Source organism: Podarcis bocagei, assembly GCF_964188305.1.
Source record: "Podarcis bocagei genome assembly, chromosome: 4".
NCBI lineage: Eukaryota > Metazoa > Chordata > Lepidosauria > Squamata > Lacertidae > Podarcis > Podarcis bocagei.
In genome coordinates this window covers 91268584-91295676 of record NC_138128.1, presented here as the reverse complement: position 1 = coordinate 91295676, position 27093 = coordinate 91268584, and the positions used below count along the sequence as shown (strand labels likewise).

General features: G+C 45.4%; 1 protein-coding gene across 1 annotated transcript; it reads left to right on the top strand.

Moving 5' to 3' along the window:
- Positions 1 to 25655, top strand: SCD (stearoyl-CoA desaturase). Its single transcript, XM_081191848.1, has 6 exons — positions 1 to 371; positions 7076 to 7352; positions 14093 to 14223; positions 15297 to 15502; positions 16427 to 16659; positions 19911 to 25655. Exons 1-6 carry the CDS (start codon positions 345 to 347, stop codon positions 20108 to 20110), a joined length of 1074 nt encoding a protein of 357 aa, XP_081047974.1. The 5' UTR covers positions 1 to 344; the 3' UTR covers positions 20111 to 25655.
- The last annotated feature ends 1438 nt before the right edge of the window (positions 25656 to 27093 follow it).

Below are 27093 nucleotides of genomic sequence, written 5' to 3'. Positions count from 1 at the left end.
CGCCTCTGCGCCCAGCTGAGCTCCACTTAAGCAGCGCCACCGGACCGTCAAGGCATCCTTTTCGGCGGAGTTGCGCAGAGTGGACGGACCCTGATCGCCCCGTGGTGCGCCGCTGGACATCGTCGCCGTGCAAACAAAGGGCCAGAGAGAGAGAGAGAGACCGGGCACCTCCTGGGGGGTTACTCGCGTTCAGGGCTCGGGCAACTTAAATAGCTGCGCACCAGCGCGCACAGCAGCCAAAGGAGCGTGGGGACTTGGAGGCAGCTGCGCACCAGCGGAGCCGGGAAAGAGCATCGCCGAGAGAGCATCGCGCCGGAGGAAGAGCAGCACAAAGCCCTCTTCCGATGCCTGCCCAACTAGCCCACGGGGAGGTAAGGCGCCGCTTCCTCCTCCTTAATAATTTTTATTTTATTTTTTAAAATGGTGAGTCGCTTTCTCTTGCCCAAGGCAACCCAGAGCGGCTGACGACTCATCCGTCCCCCTTGGTAGGTCGTTGCTGCCTGTCCCGCGGGATGGGGGTGCGTGGAGAGCTCCTTCTCCATCCGACCCCATGGCTTGGGAAGCCCGGTCCGCATCCTTTCCTGGGCAACAGCCGGGGATCAGCATCCTTCCTTCCTGCCTGCCTGCTTCTCCCTTCCCCTCCAGCATCCCAGAGCAGCATCCCTTTCCTTTAGTATTATTATCCTTCTTTGATGGCCGCGTCGAAAGGCCCTGCAAAAACATCCATTAAAAAAAAAAAAAACCAACGCATTCCGGTCTCTCCCCTGCGCGCACCTCCTTAAACCAGAGGGTGTGAATAATGCAAGCCCCGCGCCGAGGTCTTGCCCCTGCATCCAGGCCTTCCACAGCCCGACCTGGTTTTTGCAACGGCTTCTGTGCGCAAGGGGGCGGAGGCGATGCGCAATCGCTGGCGATGCGCGCCGCGGAGCGAGGCAGGGGGGCGTCACTAGCCGGGCCATTGGCAGCGGCTTTGTGATGGAGACAGTGGGGAAAGCTGCCGGCTGCAGCCTTCTTTGCCTTTTCCCGGGAGCAAACCCTGTTAAAGGCAGTGGGGTTTGCATGGGAGTAAACACGTATGCGCTGCGTTAGAGGGAGAGAACCCAGTCTCTCCAAGCCACGACTGCGCCACTGGTTGGATCTACTTTTTCACCCGATGCCTCACTGCGGTCCTGGCAGCCCAGCTGCAGCTCTGAGTATGACAGGCTGCAGTCTCGATTTGCATTTACTTGCGAGCAAGCTCTCCTTTGGACTCCTTTGCAACGCGCCCCCGGATTGAAACCTGCACGTTAGTTTCTCTTTGGCAGAAGAGCTTTCGGCGAAAAGGGTATCCTTGCCAGGGCTTTTAGCAAGATTATAGAATGAGCAGGTTACTCCCGGGAGGCCACCTGGCCTTTAGGAATGCGGTTTCTGCTGCCAAGTTGCCTTTAGCATGCTTGAGAGAGCATCCAGGTCATTCTCCAAAGCCTCTTCCGCTGACAATACCTGTCCAGTCAAAAACAGCAGGCAGCCTTTGGCGGATGGGGGGGGGACTGCATAGGTGCCACAGATCTACACAAGCTAAGCATCTGTGTTGTTTCAAGGCGAGGGAAAGAAAGCGATAATATACTAGCGTGTTCTTGCAGGAGTAGCCAATCTTTTATGTTACTCATAACTTGCTACAGTGCACATCTGGTTCCCTGGCTTTCAGATATGCAGGAGCCAAACCTCCTTAGGTGGTGGTCTCACATGCCCTCAGGCAATATTGCTAATAAATGTTGCTGCTAATAGAAATACATCTGACCAAAAGTTCTATGAAACACAAAAGGCTGCTTATTTTTAAAATTTTCCTCCATGCAAACTGGTTTGTTAAAAGGCAGCGTGTTACTCGTTCTGTTTTCTCCAGGACCATCGTAAAAAAGAACTCTCGACTCCAGTGTTCATTTCATATTCAGTGCAGTAAAGCTCCTTATTCATTTCTCTTGCTAGAAGTAGCCCATCGTGTCCCAGAGGCTCAAAGCTGTTTCCAAAACGCTGGTTGCCTCAATCCCAACAAATTAGACTGCAATCTCACGCCCCCTAAAGCAATTACAGTACAGTACAGTACTGACTTCTCTGTAGACGTAGTTAGGACTGAAGGCCTAGTTACCATCTCAGTGACTCTCTGTATCAAACAATGTTGATTCACATTGTTCAGTGGGGTTTCCTTCCTTCCTTCCTTCCGTGTGTGCATTACACGGGATTGCAGCCTAGATCTTTTTAAATTCTCCATTAGAATGAATGGCACTTAAGAAGTGTTTGACTTTGGCTATAAATTGTGTCCCTTGCAACTGACCATCACATTGATACTATAGCAATGTGAATTGGTTTGTAGAAAAAGGTGGGAGCCTTTGGACTCTCAGACGGAATGGAAGGGTAGATCTTCCATGGGAGCCTTTGGACTCTCAGTCGGAATGGAAGGGTAGATCTTCCCCAATGAGCTTTCTTTGGCATTCCTGTTTGACATTTATTATGTTTTTATATGTGCTGGAAGCTGCCCAGAGTGGCTGGGGAAACCCAGCCAGATGGGCAGTGTATAAATATCATCATCATCATCATCATCATCATCATCATCATTCCCCTTATGTGGTTACCATTGCACAAGGAGGGGGGCACACTACCCCTCCCATCACATTTTTGTCACTCCTTGTTGCATCACCTCCCCCTTTGTTACATCATCCCTTCTTCTCCTGCATCACTCTTAAGGCGTGACAGGGCAGCCTGTCTACTTGGGCAAGCTTGAGCCCTGATTTTTTTGAAGGCTCCAAATTGCACGAGCCACCCACACAAAGCAAGGAGGCTGCAACTGAAGCAATCATTCAGTTAGTGAAACGAGAACAGATAAAACAATAATAGCCACTGTGAAACACAGAGCGTCTAATTTGCTAACTGTTGCGCTGCAGAGTTAACAGCTTTTGGTGAATAGCCTGGCAGAATAGCCAGGTCTTAAACTGATGCTGTAACTGAGCTAAAGTGAGTGCCAAACATAACTCAGATTAGAGGGTATTCCACATTTGGGGTGCCACCACAGGGAAGGCCTTCTCCTGTGTCACCGAATGGTTTCCAAAGTCACAATGATAAAAAGAGCCCATCTCAAAGATCTTAATGCCCGGCTACTGCAATGCTGCGTCAGATTTCTATGTCCCAAGCCTTTCATGGATCACACCAGAATTCTGTGATTCTGTGACACCAGAATTTCTGGATTCTGACCAGAAACATATTACAGTGGTACCTCAGGTTATGCACTTAATTCGTTCTGGAGGTCTGTACTTAACCCGAAACTGTTCTTAACCTGAGGCGCGCTTTCGCTAATTGGGCCTTGCACCACAATTTCCGTTCTCATCCTGGGGCAAAGTTCTTAACCCGAGGTACTACTTCCGGGTTAGCGGAATTTGTAACCCAAAGTGTTTTTAACCCGAGGTGTTTGTAACCTGAGGTACCACTGTATTTATTTTATGTCATTCATTTCACAAAATTTGCACGCCGCTTAATTGTAAAAAGAAAAAACACCATATTAGGTTAAGGTCTGATTAACTACAATAATAATTTTCTCCCCTTTTTTGCAATGTGCACAATATATTTTTGTTGTTGTTGTCCTGTTTCGTTTTCCACATGGATACTACTTCTTGTTTCTCCTGTGCACTTGCAATTTTGTCCTTTTTATTTTTCAATAAAGAATGCATACCTATTTATATAATCGTGCATATATTCCAATCCTCTGGATATATTTAGAAAAAAAGAAAAGGGAAATCCCTCAAAGCAGCTTACGGCCTTGCCTTAGCAGGGTTGCTTCCAGGCTGCGTAAAGGTGCCATCCCACGCCTCTCTTCTCAGAAGTAAGCTTATAGTGGGTTCAGTGGGGTTTGCTCCCAGGGAAGTGGGTGTCAGGATTACAGCGTTCATCACCCTGCAGCTTCACTGAAATGGATGAGCCGAACCGTGCCTAACTTTGGGATTAAAGCATGACGACAGGACCAGTCCTGATGCTATCACTCTCACCAGGCCAGGTTTAGAAGCCAGAAGCCGTGGGGAGACTCCTCCCAGCACCCATATAGGTTTTTGCAGCGCCCTGCAAAATGGTTCCCTCAGCCTCTATCCCTAGCAAGAAAACCTGGTTGCTAGAGGCAAGCAGTTTGTTTACCTGCCACTGCAATTAACTGCAGGCGTATTATTTTTTTGGAACCAGGGACTGAGGAGGAGCCAACCTTCCTGGGTCCTCCTCGTGTGTAATTTTGGTACAGTCTGTGTAAGCTGCTTTGATTGGCGGAGGTGGCTGTGGGGTGAGGGTGAGGAGAGCACATTAGTCATTGTGGTTCTGGGCTGAGGTGATGAGGTGGAGAGATTTTATGGGGGGGAAGGGGCCCTCCTGCCAGTCCCAGCCCCTTTGATGCCTTCATTGTTCTGTCTCTCCCTACCGGTCAGAGGCAATAGACATAATTACAGCCAGCTCAAAAGACTATACAGGAACCTCTGTAGAGCTGTTCTGGAGTAGTCTAAAGAAAGCCAGGCTGATTTATTTCCATTTACGAATCGCTTCCTGTCTCGAAGCTGTTAGCAATGAAAACCTCAAACAGAAGACATTCTCTTAAATTATTTGCATGACATAATTATCTTTACAATTTTATTTCAGCTCCTTATTTATCTTTTCCTTGGGCTCTCTCTATGTGGGTGTGGCCTTGCTTCTTTTAAATTTTGTTTTTATTTTACCTTTTTATGCATGCTGCATATCGCCTCACCTTTCAAATGCCAGCTGAAAACTTTTTCTTTTCTATCATACTAATGCAGGCAATTAAGAATACATTTTCCCACAACTTTATTGGTGTGGCCTTTATGGTACGGCTTCATATATTAATGCTGCAAAGTGTTCTGGTTTTCCCTCCAGTGAATGATTTATAAAGCAAACAAACAGATCATTTCATTTCCCCATTGATGACTGTTATTTACTTCTGTGCCGAAGATTTCAATATACTGCATAGACAAACAAACAATAATTTAATATACAAAAACAATTCAAATCTAATGCAGATGCTGACTGGACTAATTTAACATGCCCATTTTCTTTCTACCGTACGGTGACTTCCAGCTAAAGTCATCATAAGGGGGCACGATATGTTATTGAACTACAGCTCCCATCATCCACTGCTGGGGCTGACGGGATTTGGAGTTCAAAACATACAGAAGGCACCACATTGACCATCCCTTCTCTGGTTGCTGTGAAGGCTTTAGAAGAGGAACAAACATGGTTAGGAAAAGGAGGGGAAATCTGGTACAGAGTTTCTTTGAATATGACCTATCAGGAAACTCAAGACATCCCAGGAATGAAAATCATTTATTTATTTTTTGAATTTGCATTTTATTTATGCAACGGTAAACGTTGTCATATTACATTACAGGACTTACTATAGTATAATTTCCAACATGTATACAAAAATTATATACAAATTTTATATACCGTATTTTTCGCTCTATGAGACGCACCATACGGTATTAAGCCTCTTCTCACAGCAATGGGTACCCGACCAGGAGCAGTGGCATGAAGCATTTGCCCTATCCCCAGAGGTGCCAGAGTTTACCACGAATTTCCTCCTTATTCTCTTAGGATGGCAACAGTGCCCACCAGAGAGGTGCCAGAGCTGAGCTCCGGTGAGCTCTGGCTGGGGAAAAAAAGCCCCGTATATAACAAAGGGTGAGGACAGTAACATTTTCTCATCTTGATTTTCATTCCTGTACAGTAAAGGTTCGCTATCTACGCTAGCATTTGATTGACGTTGGAGTGAGAATGAGTTGAGAAATAAGACTTATTTGATATTGATTGATATCAATCATATTGATATAGGAATGTATTAGATAAAATGTAAAGAAATATACAATAATAAGAGTGCATTCATTTGTAAAAAATGAATATACAACAGGATAGACAGGAAGTCTTGTGTGTTGGTATGTATATGATTTGGGGGGTGTTTTTGTTTTTTCTCTTTGTTCTTTCTTTTTTTGTTGTTTCATTTTCTTTCTAGGTACCGTATTTTTCGCTCTATAAGACTCACTTTTTCCCTCCTAAAAAGTAAGGGGAAATGTTTGTGCGCCTCCTTCGCAATGGGATCTTATGGAGCGAATGCAGGCTGCGCAGCTATCCCAGAAGCCAGAACAGCAAGAGGGATTGCTGCTTTCACTGCGTAGCCATCCCTCTTGCTATTCTGGCTTCTGAGATTCAGAATATTTTTTTCCTTGTTTTCCTCCTCCAAAAACTAGGTGCGTCTTGTGGTCTGGTGCGTCTTATAGAGCGAAAACTACGGTATATGGCAGGTCTCAAGAGTAGCTTTTTGCACCATGTTAGTGCCTGCTCCCGCTTGCATTGTGATTTTCTCATGTGGGCGGGATCTCAGTGCTATTTGCCAGTCTGGAGGAGGAGGCAGCTTTGGAGAATGACTTCCCTGCTGCCAGCTGCGCCCGGCTGGAGCCTGTCTCCTGATCTCCTCTGTTCTCCACCGAGCCTCTCATCAGGTCATGTCGTCTTTCTTGAAACCTTCTGATGGTGTGGCAGTGCGAGTCACTTCTGAAGTAATCTATGTGGTGTCCTTTCGATCGAAGTGCCAGCAATTAGGAAGAATTAAGATCTGGAATTTAGATAAATGCTTTGTGTTGTTTATGAGAAGGAGGGTTATATCATTGATCACCTGATGCTTTATTGGGACAGTTGCATAAGGTCAAAATGGGTTGATTAGGAATAGCTACCGCTGGCCTGTTTCCTTGTATGATGGCAGTCACTAGTCTGAAAGAACTGCCGCACTAAATGAAGGTTGCCATCTTGCTTATGTGTAGAAAAGAAGTGGCCGTGTTCCACGATACCTTGGTTTCTAGCCAGCTTGTTTAAATGATGATAATTACAAGCAACCACAATTAACAGTGGCTTCCCAACATGGCCCATCTCTGCCTGAACGTGCCTCAGGGCCCAGGAGCCATTTGGCCGCCTGTGGATTTGCCTAACATAACAAGAGCTTTGATTCCAATTCTTCTCTTTGTGACTTTGGTTTTTGTTTCCCTTTCTCTGCCTCTCGTGCCAGCTCCCCTCAGATTTCTCCACCACCACTGCCTTTGCTCGCGTGGCCCAGAATGGGGCAGCTAGCATGGAGAAGGTCCACTCCGCCCAGGATGACATCGGACCTCACAGAGAGATGACGGATGACGTTTTCGACGAGACCTATCGTGAGAAAGAAGGCCCCAAGCCGCAGAAGAGATACGTCTGGAGGAACATAATTCTCATGTCTCTCCTCCATTTAAGTGCACTGTACACAGCTATCTGGCTCACCCCTACAGCGAAGTTTGCCACCTTGGTGTGGGGTAAGCAAAGAACGTGTTGATTTCCCTCTGAAGGAATTGCCTGCTTGTTTTGTTCTGTTTTCTGACCTCCTTCGCAATGGGATCTGCCTCTCATCATTGCCGTGTTCAGCCTTGCTCTCAGAGGTCCTCGGGGAGAATTAATTACCACCTGTGAACACAGGAACAGGCTCCATCGGGAAGCATTGTGGTTGCTGTTTTTTAATTAGTTCAGAAGCATATTGTAGCACACACTTAAGTTCCCTCCTCAAGGCAGGCCCATCTGGATTGCCAATACCCTCATAGCCATTAAGATGCACATCCTTTCCTTCTAAAAAAAAATTTAGTAAGCTGATTTTTGTGCGCAAAGGCATTTTTTTTTTAAAAAAAAAGTCCCTATACACCTGGGCCGGTTAACCATCTTGGGTGCAGCTCACCAGAGTTACTATGTTAGGGTCATGGCAGATGAGTCACTATTGCTTCCTGAGAAGGAGAAGCATTGGGGAGGTCAGCGCGGTGCAAACCCACCAACAGAGCCAATCTGGTGCTCCCGCTGAACTCTAAGCTGGCCTCATTTGTTAAGTTTACTTATTGCATTTATATGTCTGCCAAGACACCCAAGGCAGCTTGCAATTTTAAAGTATTAAGACGTCACATGCAAAAGTTAATCATGTTGATGAGTGACTTCTGAGGATGACTCAGTTGAATACAACGCACAGCATGAAAGCAAGCCTGTTATCAATCTTTCAGGAAGGCTATTCCTTCTCAGTAGAATTGCAAGCAGTTTTGTTTTTGATTCCATCCCTCCACTGAACATGTGCACAGCTAAACTGTCCTAAGAGACCATGTGCTATGCATATGTTCCTAATTAAATGGACAAATAGTGGACTGAAGATATAAACAAAAACCAATACAGTGGTACCTCTGGTTATGAACTTAATTTGTTCCAGAGGTCCGTTCTTAACCTGAAACCGTTCTTAACCTGAGGTACCACTTTAGCTAATGGGGCCTCCTGCTGCCGCCATGCCTCTGTTGCACGATTTCTGTTCTCATCCTGAGGTAAAGTTCTTAACCCGAGGTACTACTTCTGGGTTAACAGAATCTGTAACCTGAAGTGTTTGTAACCTGAGGTGTTTGTAACCCGAGGTACCACTGTACTCAAATCCTGACATCCATGCCATCTCCTCAAAAAGAAACGCGAAATACTCTTCAACATCCTATTTTCAACTAGAACAAATGTTTCACCATGCTTGTTGAAAGCAATGGGGCAAAGAAAGACTTTTAGAGTGGTTTGCCTCCATAAACTTGCACAAAATAGCAATTTGCTACCACTTGAGGGCATTAGACCAGCCATTACACCTGATGCAGGCCACAGAAGGACACACACCATAGCTGTCAACGATTCCCTTTTTTTAAGGGAAATTCCCTTATTCTGAATAGGATTCCTCACAAGAAAAGGGAAAAGTTGACAGCTATCACACACATACGCCTCTAAAATGGCCACTTCTTGGGTGACTTGTGAATAAACAGCATAGGAAGCAAAATAAATGCTCTCCTCCCTACAGTGTGAACATTGGGGTTTCTTTTTTTTATCGCTTTTGAAATTCTGCTCTTTAGAAAGCTTTAGTAGAGAGGCTGCTTTGTTTAGACTTCGCAGGGAGACGTAGCCAATTCCAGCCAAGGGTGCATCTCCACCTCAGAGTTGCATGCTTTCAAAGGGCAGTTTCAGAGAAGCTAATATTTTAGGGTGTGTCTCTTAACATTCCAACTTTTGTTTATCTTCCTTCTGGGAAACATCCATGCTCTCTATTTGAGAACGCTGCTATTTTCAACGTTCTCTCCTTCTGAAATATGCGCTCCTTGTAGGAATGCAACATACAAAAATTCCCAAGATCAATGCCTGGTATCTTGAAGTAGGATTGGGGGAAGAGAACCCTGTTTATGACCCTGAAGGTCTTCTCAATGATGAGTGAGAATGACCACTGGTCTGCTTCCTATCTCAGATGGAAAAGATGGGAAATGTATTCTGGGTGAGATGGAGTTGCAGATTGGGTGGATGAAAACCCTGTCTTTCACCTTGAGCCCTTTGAGAAAAGGTGGGGTCTAAATGCAATACATAAACAAACAAATAACGATGGAGAAACTCCAGGAACTCCATCCGTTTAATGCAGGAAGAGGACAATATTTCAGCCACTTACGCAGCCAATGTTTCAAATGCTAATAAACTTCAGCTCAGTAGTTTGAACCAATGGCAGCTATAAAATCCCATTGATAGCCACAATGACAAAGCCTTTGGGGGGGAGGGGGGAGGAAACACATTTGACATCAGGTGACATTCTGAAACTGGCAAGATAGCCTCTTCCAGGCCTCAGCCTTTTTGCCCTCGTCCCAATATCCGCCTTGCTGCATCACTGCAAAGAACAGCTGGTGAACCACAAAATGCCACCCAACTTTGAATTGCCTGAGTTCTGAAAGATATGAATGTCTGATTTGTGGTAACTGGAGGAACTTTATCCCATTTACTCTCAGAACCTCACTGTTCACATACTGCAGAATGGACGGGCTCCAAGGCATTAGTTAGTACATATAATAACCAGTACATAATAACCGGTCCCTGCTTATTATCTTCTCTTTTTTATTGTAGTACATGTAGATCTTTATAGACAAAGCTATGGAGATATTTTTTTATACTGTCATGTTTAAAATGTGATCTGACGCCTCCAGCAGCAATAATGATAACAGATTACAAGAGCTGAGTGTACCCACAGTTGATATGCAAACTGCTCTGTATGGAGCCATCAACCAGGGTGTTTGGAATTGGGCTGTAATGGGGCAATTTGCACTTTCTAATCAGGTGAACCTGTGGGGCTGCCCTCTTTAAAAAGAGGGAGGCAACCCCAAGTTACATATTTAGAACTTAAAGCGGCCCAAAATGAAAGGCCCGGAAACAAGGAACAAGGGATAAATGTTCTGTTTTTGTTTCTTGTTGTTTATTTTGGTCCAGCTGACTCAGATTTTTCACAATAGAAGCCGAAATATTCGGCATCAGCTGAGTCCCCACAAAGGCCCTTTGTTCTGAACAAGGAGCCCAATTTTAAAGACAATGTTTTGGTCATTTCCCCTGAGAAGCCATTGTGCTTTGAGAACAGCACTGCCTTCTGGGTTTCAGATGTGCTAGTTATACGGTCTGTCCTCACAATTGATCCCTCTAGGTTGACTGTCTTAACAATCCTTCAGCATTATTTCAAGGCCATCGTTTAAAGCAGCCAATTTAGGAGACTAGCAGCGATATCATCGCTACAAACAGTGGGAGGTGACTTTCCCTCTCACATACCCGCCAACATTTCTCTGATGAAAATAGGGACATCCTATTCCATAGGATAATATAATAAGGGATGCAGGTGGCGGTGTGGTCTAAACCACTGAGCCTCTTGGGCTTGCCAATTGGAAGGTTGGCGGTTAGTTGGTCACTTAGTGAGTTCCCGTTGCTCAGTCCCTGCTCCTGCCAACCTAGCAGTGCGAAAACACACCAGTGCAAGTTGATAAATAGGTACCGCTCCGGCGGGAAGGTAAACGGCATTTCCGTGCACTGCTCTGGTTTGCCAGAAGCAGCTTAGTCATGTTGGCCACAATACCTGGAAGCTGTCTGCGGACAAAAGCCAGCTCCCTCGCAACCCCAGCGTCGTCCATGACCGGACTTAACGGTCAGGGGTCCCTTTACCTTTGCCTTTACTAATCCATAATACTACTACTACTAATTTTATTATTTATACCATGCCCATGTGACTGGGTTGTCCCAGTCATTCTGGGCACCTTCCAACGCATATAAAAACATAATAAAACATTGAACATTGGAAAACTTCCCTATGCAGGGCTGCCTTCAGACGTCTTCTAAAGGTTGTATAGTTACTTATCTCCTTGGCTCGGGGGTCACATAACTCTATACCCTCCAACATTTCTCCAGTGAAAATAGGGAGATCGTACCATACCCTCCCAACAATTCTCCAATGAAAATAGGGGTGTCCTAAGGAAAAGCAGGACATTCCGAGATCAAGTCAGGAACAGGGACGGCTTCTGAAAATCCGGGACTGTCCCTGGAGAATAGGGACACTTGGAGGGTCTGTAATTAGTGATTTGATTCAGAGCAGGGTTAACACCTGGGGTTCTAGGAAGCAGGGGGATTTTCAGCACTCGATGCAGTAAGGCTGTTTCTGCCCAAAGTGACTTGAGCACAATAATCCCTTGGACAGCTATGCACGCTGTCTACTCCTATGCGCAGCAGAGGATCAGGTTTTGCAAGCAGAGAGATCAGGTTTCTGAGCATCCTCTGCTTACAGAAGCTAAACTGCAGTCTTGTATTGATTCCCATATCAGGATTGGCACTGCCAGACATATTATGGTTTCTCTCCCCACCCCAACCACTAGTTGCCAGCTTTTAAGGAAGCATCAAAAACTGTATTATTTCAGCAGGTGTTTAAAAAGGTCGTTTTTCTCAGTTTGGCTTTTTGCTCTTCTGTTTCTGCCTTTTCTGATTGTTTGGTTCTCCCTTTCCATTTCCCGTTTATGTTGTTTTAAGAAGTTGTTCAGTTTAAAGATGTCCAGTGTGTGTTTTTCCTAGAAAGGTGGGCTATACATTTTAATTTACATTTTTAAAAAAAGTAATTTTGTTTTCCGCGTGAGCAGCTAAAGAAGCAGGAGAGCTGATCTAGTAACAGAGAAACTATTCGTTGGCTCAGCAGAGCTTACAATCTGTTGTTCTTGACTTATCTATGTGTAGTGCACTGGCTTTGTGGTTAATCTGTGGCTTGGTTGCTCCTTCCACAAGACTTGCAGCACTAGACCTGCCCATAAACATTTAATCATTCTCCTTATCTTTTTAGAACTTCTGCTATTGCCTCCTTTTAATAAACTCTGCACTTGCGATGCATGCAGGAGTTGTGCAATTAACCCACCGGGATATTACAAGTATTGTTGAGGATGGGTCCATGACTCACACGCCAAATGAAAAGCCTTGCTAGCTGGGAAATAATTGCACTTGCCCTATCAATAAGATATAATTTAGTTCTGGAAATATGCGACGTCTCCGGCCCAAAGCTGCCTGGATCTCATGCAACAAATACTGTATGCCAAAAAATAATAACAATTAAGAAATCAGACATTTGTGAAGTGGATCTCTTGATATGCCCTAAAAAATCAGACACAGATTTGCAGTGTTGGGTGAAACCTGTCTGAATGGCAATTCTTTGCCTTCTGTTTCTCTAACAAATTGAACTCCAGTTTCTTCCTTCAAATGAGTATTATTCTTGTTGTTTTTTAAAAAAATATATATTTTTATTAGATTTTCCACAGTGATAACACAAACCTCAAAGCAAAATGATACGCAAAAACAGAAAAAGAAAAAAGAAGAAAGAGAAAAAAAAAGGGGGGAACAATAAACAGATAAACAATAACAACAAACTTAATTCTTCACAAATCCAACCTTTTAAACATCTTGGTTGACTTCCTCAAATCCCTCCCTTCTGAGTTTCCTTGTAATGAAAAGTAACAGCTTTCCAATATCATTATTAAACTAAAACAATTTCCAATTATAGTCCATCTTATTCACTTTTATTAACATTCTAAATCCCATTTATTTAATTATAACTTAATTTAATCCTAGGCCTATTTGTTTCTTTCAAGTCATTTCTAATTTTTTTTTATATTACAATATTTATTCAAATAGTCCTTGAATTTCCTCCAGTCCTTATTACTGGTTTGTTTTTCTTAGCAATGCTTACGTTTGTGAGTTGCAGTGGGATAACGCTGAAGTAGGCTTCTTCCAATTCACTCTCTCAAGTCAAATCAAGTAACCTTTATTGGCACCACATAAGAAAATTCAGAATACATTCAGAATAGATAGGCCAGTGCAATCTCGTCGCCACCCCAGCGGCGCAGTCACCCACCAAGGGGCAGAAGAGGCGAGTGATCCGCCTCATCTCTGTGGGTTTCCAGCAAGGGCAGGATCCTGTAGCATAAGGTAAAGGGACCCCTGACCATTAGGTCCAGTCGTGGCCGACTCTGGGGTTGCGGCGCTCATCTCACTTTACTGGCCGAGGGAGCTGGCGTACAGTTTCCAGGTCATGTGGCCAGCATGACTAAGCCGCTTCTGGCGAACCAGAGCAGCGCACAGAAATGCTGTTTACCTTCCCACTGGAGTGGTACCTATTTATCTACTTGCACTCTGACGTGCTTTCGAACTGCTAGGTTGGCAGGAGCTGGGGCCGAGCAATGGGAGCTCACCCCGTCGCGGGGATTCAAACCGCCGACCTTCTGATCAGCAAGTCCTAGGCTCTGTGGTTTAACCCACAGCGCCACCCCGTCCCTCTAGCATACGTCAGTGACAAAAAATCAAATAGAGGAACTTAGCTACTGTCTTGGTGAGCTGCTGGTCTCTCCCCTGTAATGAGAAGCACATAACCTCCGTCTCTGGTTTCCATGTTGGAATACATAGATGGTCTAGAAATTGTTGGCGGAGATCGTCATACATTTAAGGGCCGTGTGAGCTAGAGTTTCCACCAGGTGGGCATCGCATGGGCAGATCCTATCTCCTTCTGCCAAACCCGCAAACCTACCCCAAAGGAGGTTAGAAGGATTAGAATTGAACCTAGCCAACAAAAAGGCCCTTCTTTCTTGCAGATTAAACAAAAATTGTAAGCAATTAGGATTAAATTCCTGCGCCCAAGAGACTCAAAATTCACTCTCTCCCTCGCTTTTCTTGTTCGCAGTATTTGTTCTCTTCGTCTTTAGTGGGCTGGGAATCACAGCCGGAGCACATCGCCTTTGGAGCCACCGTTCCTACAAAGCCAGTCTGCCTCTCCGAATATTCTTGGCGATCATCAACTCCATGGCTTTCCAGGTAAGAATTATGAGATGATTAACATGGCCAGATTCCAGAGTCATGGATACATGGGGAGAGGGCAGACAAGGCTACATGCCTCCTGCAGTTTGGCTAACTTGGAGTTCCGTACAAAAAAATTCGTATCTCACCCCCCTCTCTTTCCCCCAGTAACTTCTGTTTCCCTTTTTCTGTACAGCGGTACCTTGGTTCTCAAACTTAATCTGTTTTGGAAGTCCGTTCCAAAACCAAAGCGTTCTAAAACCAAGGCGCGCTTTCCCATAGAAAGTAATGCAAAATGGATTAATCCGTTCCAGACTTTTAAAAACAACCCCTAAAACAGCAATTTAACACAAATTTGACTATCTAACGAGACCATTGACCCATAAAATGAAAGCAATAATCAATGTACTGTACTGCAAAATGAATAAGACAGTATTGTAGAGGATAAAAATTAGAAGTATTTTTTTTCTTACCTGCACTGATGATGGTCACTGTTTGGATGGGGGGCTTTTATCCATTTCCGCAGTCACGCAATCAATCAATCAGTAGCTGAACTGGCTTCCACACAGTCACAAAAACAAATTAACCGAAAAAGCCTCAAAAAGAGAAATGCAAAATAAAGAGCAAAAACAAAAGCGCCAAACTTAATCTGTTTTGGAAGTCCATTTGACTTCCGAAATGTTTGAAAACCAAGGTGCAGCTTCTGATTGGTGCAGGCACCAATAGCTGACACCCGCATCAGTTTGGCTTCCGAAAAATGTTCCAAAACATTCTCCTTTCCCTTCCTCCCCCACAACAAACACTCTGTGAGGTGAGTGGGGCTGAGAGACTTCAGAGAAGTGTGACTAGCCCAAGGTCACCCAGCAGCTGCATGTGGAGGAGCGGAGACGCGAACCCGGTTCCCCAGATTACGAGTCTATCACTCTTAACCACTACACCACACGGGCTTCTTAGAGCATTGCGTTCAGGGTGAATGAGTTAAGGAAGTAGTTTTTTTGTCTTCCATGTTCCTTAAAGTATTGCTGTGGAAGCGGAGGACTGTTGTCCAGCTCGAACCACGACTAATGTGTTTGCCTTTGTGTTTCATCCAGAACGACATTTATGAGTGGGCCAGAGATCACCGCGTCCACCACAAATACTCTGAAACGGATGCTGATCCCCACAACGCAAAGCGAGGCTTTTTCTTTTCTCATATCGGCTGGCTGCTGGTACGCAAGCACCCTGATGTCAAAGAGAAGGGGAAGAAGCTGGATCTCTCCGACCTGAAGGCTGACAAAGTTGTGATGTTCCAAAGGAGGTGAGCAAAGGGCTCCCGTTGATGTTGCTTTCTTTTTCCAGAAGATAGGAAATGGATTTGTTTGTTTGTTTACATAAACTGAAAATCAGATAAGCATTCATTGCGGAAGAACTGTAGATTCCAAATTTCCGACCTTTACAGTACAGTGGTACCTTGGTACTCGAACGGCTTGGCTCCCAAAAAATCGGTTCCTGAATGCTGCAAACCCAGAAGTGAGTGGTTTGCGAATGTTTTTCAGAAGCCGAATGTCTGACGTGGCTTATGACTGAGTGAAGCCCATCGGAAGCCGTGCCTTGGTTTTTGAACCGTTTCGCGAGTCGAATGGACTCCCGGAACGGATTACGTTTGAAAACCAAAGTACCACTGTAGTTTGAACCATTGACACCTTGGGGGTTCGAGCTAAAAATCTGATCATGAATTGGAAATATTTAGTGCAGAGTGAAATCTTGCAGGAAAATGCAAAGGCCTACTTGAAATGGGACGTGGATGGCATTGTGGGTTAAATCACAGAGCCTAGGACTTGCCGATCGGCGGTTCGAATCCCCACAACGGGGTGAGCTCCCGTTGCTCGGTCCCTGCTCCTGCCAACCTAGCAGTTCGAAAGCACGTCAAAGTGCAAGTAGATAAATAGGTACCACTCTGGCGGGAAGGTATGCGGCGTTTCTGTGCGCTGCTCTGGTTTGCCAGAAGCGACTTAGTCATGCTGGCCACATGACCCGGAAGCTGTACGCCGGCTCCCTCGGCCAATAAAGCGAGATGAGCGCCGCAACCCCAGAGTCGGTCACGACTGGACCTAATGGTCAGGGGTCCCTTTACCTTTACCTTTACTCGAAATGGAGCTTTTTCAAACGTTGACATTCTAATGTGATCCCCTACAAAGAGCTCAAAATATGTTGACTTCAGTGCATGTATCTTTCTTCCCAGGCATTATAAAACCTCTGTGGTGATCATGTGCTTCATTTTCCCTACTGTTGTGCCTTGGTACTTCTGGGGGGAGACGTTTCACACCAGCTTCTACATGGCTGCCATCCTCCGCTATGCCTTAATCCTCAACGCCACCTGGCTGGTGAACAGTGCGGCACACATGTATGGCAACCGGCCGTATGATAAGAACATCAACCCCAGAGAGAACCACTTTGTCGTACTTGGAGCCCTAGGTATGTAAAGGGGAAGATGTTGGGGTTTGGGGGAGGGGAGGGTCTGTTGTCGTCTTGCTCCCACCACAGTTGGTGTGTATTTTGGTTAGCAAGCACCTTTTGCCTTTTTTTTGACCCATGTTCGGATCTGCAGGAAGTTTTGCCTGCTTTCCATCCCTGGTTTTCCAGCTGTGCCCACATCCTGTTTCACTTTCCTCGTTCATGAGAAGTCATCCTGTTGCCATTGACTTTCACACAGGTAGCCGTAGCTTCTGGGGAGAGCACCCAGGCTTCTCTACCACCTTTTCAAAGAGGCCATCTCTAGAGAGGTTCTCACGGGGAAATTATATTTCTCAAGGGCTGCATAAGACCTTCATTCCAGCATGCTACCAGGATATCAAACAATGAAGAGGGAGGGAGGAAAATATCTCCCTCCTTGCCTTTGTCGGTGGATGGACTGGAGCACTGCTTCTAACTTCAGAAAGTTGATGGTGAAATGAAGTCTGGCAGGCTTGAAAATAAGCAGAGTTATTTGCTGTGTGTGTGCACATTTGATTTTCTGAGCCCAGGAGAAGCTGTCCAACTTCAGCCATCTTCTAAGATTTTTTGCTGAATGTATATGCCCATATCACAAATACCGACTCCTTGCCCATTTGTCGGTTTCAATCTAGGAGAGAGTTTTTTCTCTCCCCACTCCACTGTCCTGGGTGTCCTTGTTGCAGCAATCTCCTCCCCTGAACATCCTTCTCCCCTTTATCTGAACACCTTAGTTATCCTGACAGTGGTGAGAAGGCATGTTGGAAGTCAGGCACAGAAGCAAAGAATTCTTCCTGGCTCAGATTTTAATCCCAAAACGGAGAAGAATTTCAGCACCTCTAAAACTCACTTCTCCTTTGAGATGGGATTCTGTGAACCTCAGTTTAATTTCTGATCCCAGCCTCTCCTCTACCTTTTAACTGAGGCGAGACCTGTTTCACATTGACTTTGAAGCCTAAGTGAAAAGCAGTGCACGGTCATCCAGATTCATCTTTTGTTACAGACCATAATATTAGTATTTAAGCATGGCAGAACACCATTTTAATAATACAGTGCCAACAGGAACTTTATAGAGTTAGGCTAGAGGAAAACGTTCTCCTACTCTGTGTAGCTGGCATACACACACACACACACACACACACACACACACACACAAAAATCCAAATTGTGAACAGGGAAAAAAATGTATATAAAATTGTACTGACCATTTTTATCTGCCACAAAAAATGTTTGTTTGTCATCCTGTTTTGCATGCTGCTTTATTTAGCTGGGAGGCATTGTTCTGAAAGCAAATATTGCAGTTTTGGGTAAGTGTTGTGGAGAAAGGGTAACGGTTCTTGAGTCCACAGAGTTGGAATGTATTTCTGCTCCTGCACACTGGATTATTTCGTTAGTACAGGAGCAGAAAAGCGATTTTAGGAATCTGAAACGTGGCTCAGACAGTAGATCCACAGTAGATTTCTGTGGATTTAGACATCATGAACAGGAATTCTACCTTATGCCAGAATTTTATCTGAACATCCAATTCTTGCAAGTTTAGAAGGCCCCTGAAATAAATTGATATTGCTTCCAGCAAGTTCCTAGACTTCGAATGGCATTATTCCTATCTGGTGTGAGGGTCACGAAAAGGGTTTGAATTAATGCTCCAGTCTTATGCACTGATCCAATATTTTGTGCTTCAGAAGTTTCGTAGGAGGTGCTAATCGCTGAACATTCAGGAGCAAAATGGTCAATTGTTCCCAGTGGTACAACATACTGTAGGTAGATCACCCTATACGTATCTGCTTGTTCACTCCTTGGAAATAGCCTTAACGCATTGCCACAGTGAGATGGGCCAAACAACCAGTCATTTCTCTGCCTTACGTTTCTAAGGAAGGAAACTGCAGAACACTTTGCTGCAGTTTGGAGGGTTGATTTGAGGCCATTGCATACCTTCCAACATTTCTCTGGTGAAAATAGAGATGCCCTAAGGAAAAGCGGGACATTCCGGGATCAAACCAGAAACCAGGACGGCTCCTGTAAATCTGGGACTGTCCCTGGAAAATAGGGACACTTGGAGGGTCTGCCATTGGTGTGGTACACTGGGGACCAGTTACTCTGAAGAGGACATTCTCCTTCATTCAGTCTCCATCAGCATCTATAGAGAGTTTTATCGTTGCCATTTCCCACTTGACATAGTTTGGTCTCTCTGAAGATGTCTGTGGTAATTATCTCCTTGCCACATGCGAATTGTTCCTTTGCACATTCGATGGGAGCTTATTATTGCAGTTCCAGTGATTATGCAACAAGCCCCACAGATTATTATCCTTAATCCCTTTGCCTCCCCTGTGTTGATTTTAAGTTGCAATTATTCTCAGGCCACCTAGCCTACCTTTGTCTTTTGCTGTTTCACGTACACTGACGGCATTCCCCTCCCACTGGTTTCTCCCTTCTTGTGTGTGACGGCTGTCCCATGATTCCTCAGAAGGGTGACGTGACCCAACCTTTCCTTCTGATTCTTTTGGTGCCAGAGAACAGATGTTACTTCATTAATTACTTATAATGGGGCTTCTGGGGATTTTTCCCCACCAGAACTTTCCGGAACTCTCAGGTGGGCACCATTGTCCATTATAAAAGAACAAGGGAGCTCTGGCACCTCTTTTTTCTAGAAAAAATTGCATGGGGTGCCTCCAATTCTGGATCCTTTCCATTCACCAAGAAGCTAATCTAGGCTTAATATCAAAATACTATTATGGACAAAACAATGTGGCAGTGGAAATGGTAGTTCAAATGGTAGCTCCAGCAGTAAGTTAGCAGTTAAAGGCTTCCTGCAGCAAACATTTATTGAATACAGTGGTACCTCGGGTTACATACGCTTCAGGTTACATACGCTTCAGGTTACACACTCCGCTAACCCAGAAATAGTGCCTCGGGTTAAGAACTTTGCTTCAGGATGAGAACAGAAATCGTGCTCCGGCGGCGTGGCAGCAGCAGGAGGCCCTATTAGCTAAAGTGGTGCTTCAGGTTAAGAACAGTTTCAGGTTAAGTACAGACCTCTGGAACGAATTAAGTACTTAACCCGAGGTACCACTGTACATACTCACACTCGGTCATAAAGGACATTGTTTTTACTCATCAAGCAAACTAAAGAAACTTAAAATTTACTCACTAGAGTCGACTGCTTTCCAGAATCTAGTTCCCAAATAAATACACTACTTGGGCGCTTATGATTTCTCCTCCTTTCTCTCTCTCCCCAGGCGAAGGTTTCCACAACTACCACCATACTTTCCCCTATGATTACTCAACCAGTGAATTTGGCATGAACTGGAACATCACAACAGCTTTCATTGATCTTATGTGCTACCTGGGCTTGGCCACGGACTGCAAGCGAGTGTCAAAGGAGACCATCATGGCCCGGAAAATTCGGACTGGTGATGGTAGCCACAAGACTGGCTGAAGCTCTGCTCTCCTCCGTCTCCTTTCCTCCCTTCCTTCTCTTTCAAATAACCTGGGCATATGTTTAATGTTCTGCTTACTAATTACAAAGCAATGCTTTCAGGATTCTCAAGGTGATGACTCTAACCCATTCCAGTACTATGTTTTGAAATGATGTATTCAAGACCTGTAACTTTTACAGGGGACACCTCTCTCTCTCTCTCTCTCTCTCTCTCTCTCTCTCTCTCTCTCTCTCTCTCTCTCTCTCTCTTTCTCTCCTTTTGTTTCTCCTGTGTTCTCTCGCTTGCTTTCATTAGAAGCTGGTAGAACACCCAACAAACTTCCCTGCAACTGATTGGAGGGACTGAGCCAACGGAGTTTCACCAATGTAGGGACTCCGTTTGCAATTATGCTTGTTTGGGTCAGTTCCTGGTTCTTGAGGCTGGTTCTTTGATGAGTGGAGGGAGATTTGTCCTATCTCTTGTTGTTGTAGAGAAACTTGAGTCTAACCCCTTGGGCCAGGGGTTCTGAAATCTGGAGAAAGTAGAAAGAGTGGGTTTGCTATTGCAGAGGTTAGAGGGCAGGGATGGAAAGCGAAAGGGGAATGCGTTTTGTAAGGGTTGCAAAGAAGCCTGCTGGTTAGTCCCAGAATTAGGGGTTGGTTTTCTTAACTGGAGCCGAGTGATTCTTCTACCTCTGCCCATGTTCTAGTGTCATGAAACTGCTCTTTTCCTGCACCCGGGCGCTAGTTTAGAAACCAAGCGGCCTGTGCAGGATTATGAGATGCTTATGTAGGAAAGCTACACAAAGGACCTGGTTGCTGGATGGCTCTGGAACAGATTTGGCTGCGAACGGCTTCCGAGTGGGGAAATGGGCATGTTTTGAGGGTGGAAACGAGTGCACCAAAGCAACACTTCCCGACAGGAAAGAGGAAATTGGAGGTACTGGAGGGGTTTGAACCAAAGGCGTGTCACAGACCCAAGTTGGTTTTTGTGTGTGTGTGTGCGCTGGAAGAGTATATTTCAATTTGGACGCAGGACAGTGTGTTTGTTGGTGTAGGTAAAAACAGATCGTTTTCATTCTGCAAAATACGGCAGCTGATGTCCACACACTGATCCCTGGAAGGATCAACTAAGGGCTGAAATCAAAGGGCCAAGAAAGAAGTATATTCCCTGTTCAGGGAGCTTTATACTGTTCTTGAAGCACCAGGGCAACAGTAGGTGTCAAAATTTTGCACGCCCTAACAATTTTGCAACCGCCCCGTGGCCCACCCACCCCTGCTATGCCACTGCTTTCTACACAGGTTCTTTGCAGGAGAGCTTGTGAAAGAAGAGAGAGAGAGAAGCCACTTTTGCAGTCCATAGGAAAGCTGCTTTCAAACGAGGGAGGTGTTTGCACATCCATTATACACAGATTTCTAACAGGGTGACAAAGACTACAGCATTCACACACTTGATTTGATTATCTGCTACTGGTGAGAGGAGGGGGCATTTGCAGTGATGAGTGTCACATGGCCAAGAAGAGCACATCTTCTGTAACCATTCTGCACTAAGGAGAGGATAGTTTGGCAGATGCTGTTGGTTAAATTTTTGAATTTATGTAGGGTTGGCATATGTCTGGAATTCCAAGGACAGAATTAGTGTTTGGGGGGAATTTTGTGAGAATGACAAAATGTCCAGGTTTTGAAAACTTGCCCCCCAGCAGCTCAACAACTTTCCCCAAAAAACAAACCTTATTTATGTATTAGTTTCCCTCTTTAGTGCCCCTCTTTCTGCCATGCCAAGAAGTTTCACTGCAGTGAAATTTCCCTTCCTATCATCTAGCCACCTTAATGGGGATGTATTGTGTTTCGAGTAACGTGAAACGTTAGATCAGATGCAACCTATTGATAATTCATATAAAATATCAGCAGAAAGGGTACGAGAGAAGCTGATTCTGACTCCACGCAGAGTTGTAGTGCAAGTTGTTTCCAATTCTCCTCTCCAGGAAGGGAACAACGACCCACTGCCTAGCTAGCTAGCTCTGCTTGCTCAGATTGGATGTGTATAGGATCTTGACTAATCCCCTGCCATGCCAGAGTTTGCAGCAGCTGTCCTCTGAATTGTTCTGCACTGCCCAGCTGTCAGCTGATTTACATTTGAATTACTCATCAGTTAGCACTGAGGCTCAGCAAAAAGATAAATCCAGCTCAACAGAAAAGCACATTGCAAACAGTACATCTAAAGCAGGCCCTGATCTAGGGAGAGGACGTTCTTTTCTCTGCTGTATTGCAAAATCCGGTTCCTGAGATTAAAGGCTGCAATCGCACACCTGCTGACTTGGGCGTAAGCGTGGCTGAACTCTGTGGGACTTGCTTAGAATCATAGCATCCGACTGCCTGCAACGCAGGAATCTCAGCTAAAGCATCCCTGTTCCAGTTAGGATTTCACAGTGAGGGCCCCAAAACCAACCCCTTTCTGTTCCTCCGTAGCACCAGGGCACATGCCTCTCTCCTTCCCCATGACCCAAATGTTCAAACTCCCATCAATATGACAGATTCTTGGCCACCCTGCTCCTTGTCATTCACCAGGAAATGCTTCCAGTTTCTGAGCTTCCCAGGAACATCTGGCTGTCCTCTGTCTGATTCATCAGTCCTCTTCTTACGAATAACCTTTTATTAGGAAGTGGCAATTCCTGCCAAAGCAGCTTGACACCAGGGGTGATTTCTTATTTTTTTATATTTTTGGCCTCAAGAGAAATTATGAGCGTAGCAACCCATAGTTATCTAAAGACCAGTTTTGCCACCTGAGGCACTTCATCATTTTTAAAGAGAGCAATACAAGGAAGTGGTGAAAAGCCCTTGTGGATTTTTTCTGCCTTCGCTTCACCAGTTTGGTATGTGGAGAGGCTATGACTTCAAGCAGGTTTTACTTCAATTTCCCCTCTGCCTCCCTTGGCTTAAAGAGTGTCTTTGGGGAAGTCACGTGAGATGCAAAAGGAGCGGAGGGAAACAGAGTTTTGTAGAGGACTGCCTAGGGTCTGTCTCTTCACACGTGGAATTTTGGGTGTATTCCTGACATTAAGTCCACACCAGTCCACGCATTTTGCACCTGACTATCGACCACTTGAGACCAAGCGAAGATGCCTGGGTGTCAAGATGGTGCCTGACATCTCCACCATCTGGAGGTGTGTGCCTGAGGATCATTGGAGCTAGACCAGTGGCTCTCAACCTGTGGGTCCCCAGATATTGTTGGACTACAACTCCCATCATCCCTGAGCTCTGGCCTTGTTAGCTAGGGGTGATGGGAATTGTAGCTCAACGACATCTGGGGACCCACAGGTTGAGAAAGGCTGATCTAGACTGTTTTCACACACTAATACCCCACCCTGTAGAATTCTGCCACTTACATTTTACTGGCACAATTGGAACTAATTACAGGAACCAAAATGCTTTCTCTGTGTGGCCTGAGCAGGAGCAGTGAACAATGTTCTAGTTAACTGTTGTCGCTTGTTTTCCCACTGCCCTGCTCAAAAGTTGTGAAGAATATTCTTACGTTATGAATGGTCCATGTCACCATTGAGAAAGAGAGGTAGGAACAGGCCGATAGATTTGTGGAACATCCCTGGCTCAAGTGACTTTTCTTCCTTAAGTTCTCAAAGTTCTTAACCTGGCTCGAGGTTGTCATCTAAACTAGCCAGATGTTTAACTGAGAATCAATCACAGTCCATCATTTGAAAAATAAGACTTTAGAGCAGTCTTGCCCCCAAATGGCAACTAGACATTCTGCTTTGGCAACTGTAACCTTGGTTTAAGGGGAGCCATTTGGCCCTAGCTTATATATCTGAGTTTCTAATGCTGGTAGACACCTAAAACTGCAGAACCTGATTCTTTGTACAGGTACACTTGCCAGGTGACCAGCAATACACTTAGTGGCAACTTGAGGTTCCTGTTGAGTGCTGGGCTAAGCAGCCATCACTCTCATGAGAATAGTTCAGGAGAAGTTCACAGACTGGGGTTTCCCCTTTCATCGCCACTAATTTTCACTGAATCTGACATAGGATGTTTGGAATATAGCAGTATTGGTTCGGACACCCTTTCACATTCCTGAACGCATTTTTTCGGCCATCGCAACGAGCTTGGCTATGACCAACAGCCGCCATCCCAAGTTGTTGGGTGGCCTCAGTCATAGTGCTAGGTCAGTGCGATTTCTGAAGGCTTATCCTTGCTCCAACTTGTACCTGGAAGACACTGGGGCCAGTAATAAATAAAGAACTAAATTATCCTCCTAGCAGGGTCACCTGCACAGCACAGCCTCCCTAAGTGATGCTCCCCTTGTGGTCATCAGAACTGTGCGCTCTCTCACAAAAGGAAACAAGCGCTATCGACTCAGGTGTTGAGATTGCAAACTTGATACGGGCCTAGCGAATCCAAAACGTTGGGATGTGGGATGAAAACGTAAGCAACCAAACAGTTCCCATTTGGGTCCAGACACTTTGCGGGGGCGGGGGGGGTAAACGGACAAGTGTTTTGATGTGCCTTAAGCTTTTCTTGAACATACATAGGAAGTATCAAGAGCTCTTCGCAGTATTTTATTTTCACCTGTGCTAAATTATTTTTATGTTAATTATTCATCTGCGTTGAATTGTGGGCACAGATGCGTTTTTGTTTGTTTAATGTACTTGGTTAATCTTCTGTTAAGTTAAGGAATAGTTAGATCACTTAAAAATAAAGCCTTTTTTTGCTTCTCCTTTTTTTGTGTGGTGCACATTTTATCTAGGATGCATTCTCTAGAAGGTGACCTCTTTGGTTAGCTTCTCCCTCTCCCTCTCCCTCTCTCTCTCTTTCTCTCTCTCTCCCCTTTGTGATATGGGCTGGAATTATGTGGGTGTTGATTGGAGTACGCAATCTAGCAGTCAGAGCAGCAGCCTAGTCATTGGGAAACCTGGGCTGTGTTCTTAACTGCAACTTAAACTACAATCCTATACTTAGGACCTTGGAGGCGGCTCTATTGAATTCAGTGGGGCTTTTTCCCCCGAGCGGCGGATTTTGTATAGGATTGTACTGTTAGATTCTTTGTGAGTGCAATGGGCAAGTTTTTCTTCTTCTCTTCAGCCTGCATTTGCTGGTGTGCAAAAGGGCAAAAGCCCCCGTTTTAAAATGGGAGTACTAATGTGGTTTAACTCAATGTTCTGAGGTATAAGTCACTCTTGACTATTTGGGACTAAACTGGCTTTCATCTCAGTGCTTCAGCTTAACTGGCTCGAGGTCAAACGGACCTCAATATCCAAGGAGCAGTTACACAAGCAAACCATCGGATTGCAGCGAGCGAAAGAGTTTGAAACTGGAAAACCAAATGCCGGAACAGTGGAGACTGTGAAGGTCAATGTGAATTGTCAACGCTCCTATGCTCCTGATGTGTGTACGCATAGGACCTTTGTTGCTTTTCCATTTAATATTTCCATATTTTATGTACTGAGAAATAATAATAATTTTCTTCTAATATGAAATTGAATGTCTGATTTATGCTGATCTGAAGGTGTGTTTTCGTTTGTTTGTTTATAATAAAATGGTTGGTTTTTGAATTTGACTTTCTGTTGCAATCTCTTGGTGACATTGCGAGACGTTCAGAATTACAGGGCCCTGAGCTGCCCTTAACATGCGTCCAGACAGAGGAAGCAATGAATTTCCATCTTGCTGGTGTGGCTTCCTCTTTCAAACTTCATGGCACCATTTCCTTTGAAAGAGAGAGCCCTGGAGTGTTACAGGTCTTTGTTCTTGAGATGCTTCCTCCCTTTATTCCTTTTAATATAGTTGAAGGCTGAGAAGGGCTGCGAAAGCATTGCTGGGCAGTCAAAGCGGCCTCTAAATCCCATACACTCAGATCTCCCAGGTTCATAGCTGTCAAGTTACAGATTTGAAAATAAGGGACCGGCATCCAAAATAAGGGATTTTAGACAACCAGCTAAAATACGAAGTAAAAAGGGACCAGATAATTTGGGAGAACAGCGCCGGTTTTTAGCCCTTCGTTTCCAGAGGTTGCTGCTCAAGACACCAGCTGATGAAACACTGAAATTAAATAACTACAAGCAGCAACAACTTTTCACGCAAAACGAAGTCCAAGCTACGAAGATGCTGCCGCAGTTCTGTATCTTTTCTCTCGTGCTCCATCTGCAGCTCTCAGTTCCATCAGGCGGGGCGGGAGGAAGAGCGGGGGGGGGGGGAATAGCGCTCGAAGTAAACCCGCAGATCAGACCATCTATGCTAGTCTACCACTACAAATCTATGGGAGAAGCGCTTGCGGTCCTTCCTCCACTTTCCACCACTATGCTTAGCCCTTGGAACACCTGCCCGCGCCTCCTCCTCCTCCTCTCTCTGAACTGCTTTCTCTATGGTTGCCCTTGATCTCCTCTCAAGGCACCTCAGCAATTCATAGGCCGCGCCAGGCTGCCCATCTCATCCAGGTCCTTCGGCGATGCAGCCACAGTACGGCCTAGCGGGGGTGGCAGTGGCGGGCAGAGGGGAGGTCCCAGGCAGAGACGCTCAGTTTGGCGGCCGCGAGGAGGATGGTGGCGGAAGGGCCCGAGGCTCCTGCCAGTCCCGGTGGGAAGAGGTTCCCGGGGGCCGAGGCTGCTGAGAGGAGGCCAGAGGGGGGCGGGGCGGGAAGCCAAGCAACACAGTTGGAGCCTCCCTCCTCCCTGGCTGGCAGGGAGAGGAGCTGCTTCCTTTGAAACCCGGGAAATTTAAGGGACATCATCAATAAGGGACAGTAGCGGCACACGGCGTTGGGATAAGGGAGTTTCCTGCCAAATAAGGGACGGTTGATGGCTATGCCCAGATTGTTCTTGCCCAAGCACCCTCCTTTTCCCACAAATGACATCCTGATTCAAATTCCCCAGGAAGTTCCTTCTATCTTCTTATTGGACCTGTCAGTTTAGCCACTGCTTGGATTGCCTGCAGCTTCAAGAGTCAGGTGATGGGCCATCGGCAACATTGCCTAGAAAAAAAAGAGAGTGGACGAGCCACTT

Excerpts from the sequence above, each read along its gene's own strand:
- SCD (XM_081191848.1), top strand. The coding sequence starts at position 345 with ATGCCTGCCCAACTAGCCCACGGGGAG. Across the intron at positions 7,353-14,092 it reads GTTTGCCACCTTGGTGTGGG|TATTTGTTCTCTTCGTCTTT; the intron begins GTAAGCAAAGAA and ends TCTTGTTCGCAG. Across the intron at positions 15,503-16,426 it reads GTTGTGATGTTCCAAAGGAG|GCATTATAAAACCTCTGTGG; the intron begins GTGAGCAAAGGG and ends CTTTCTTCCCAG.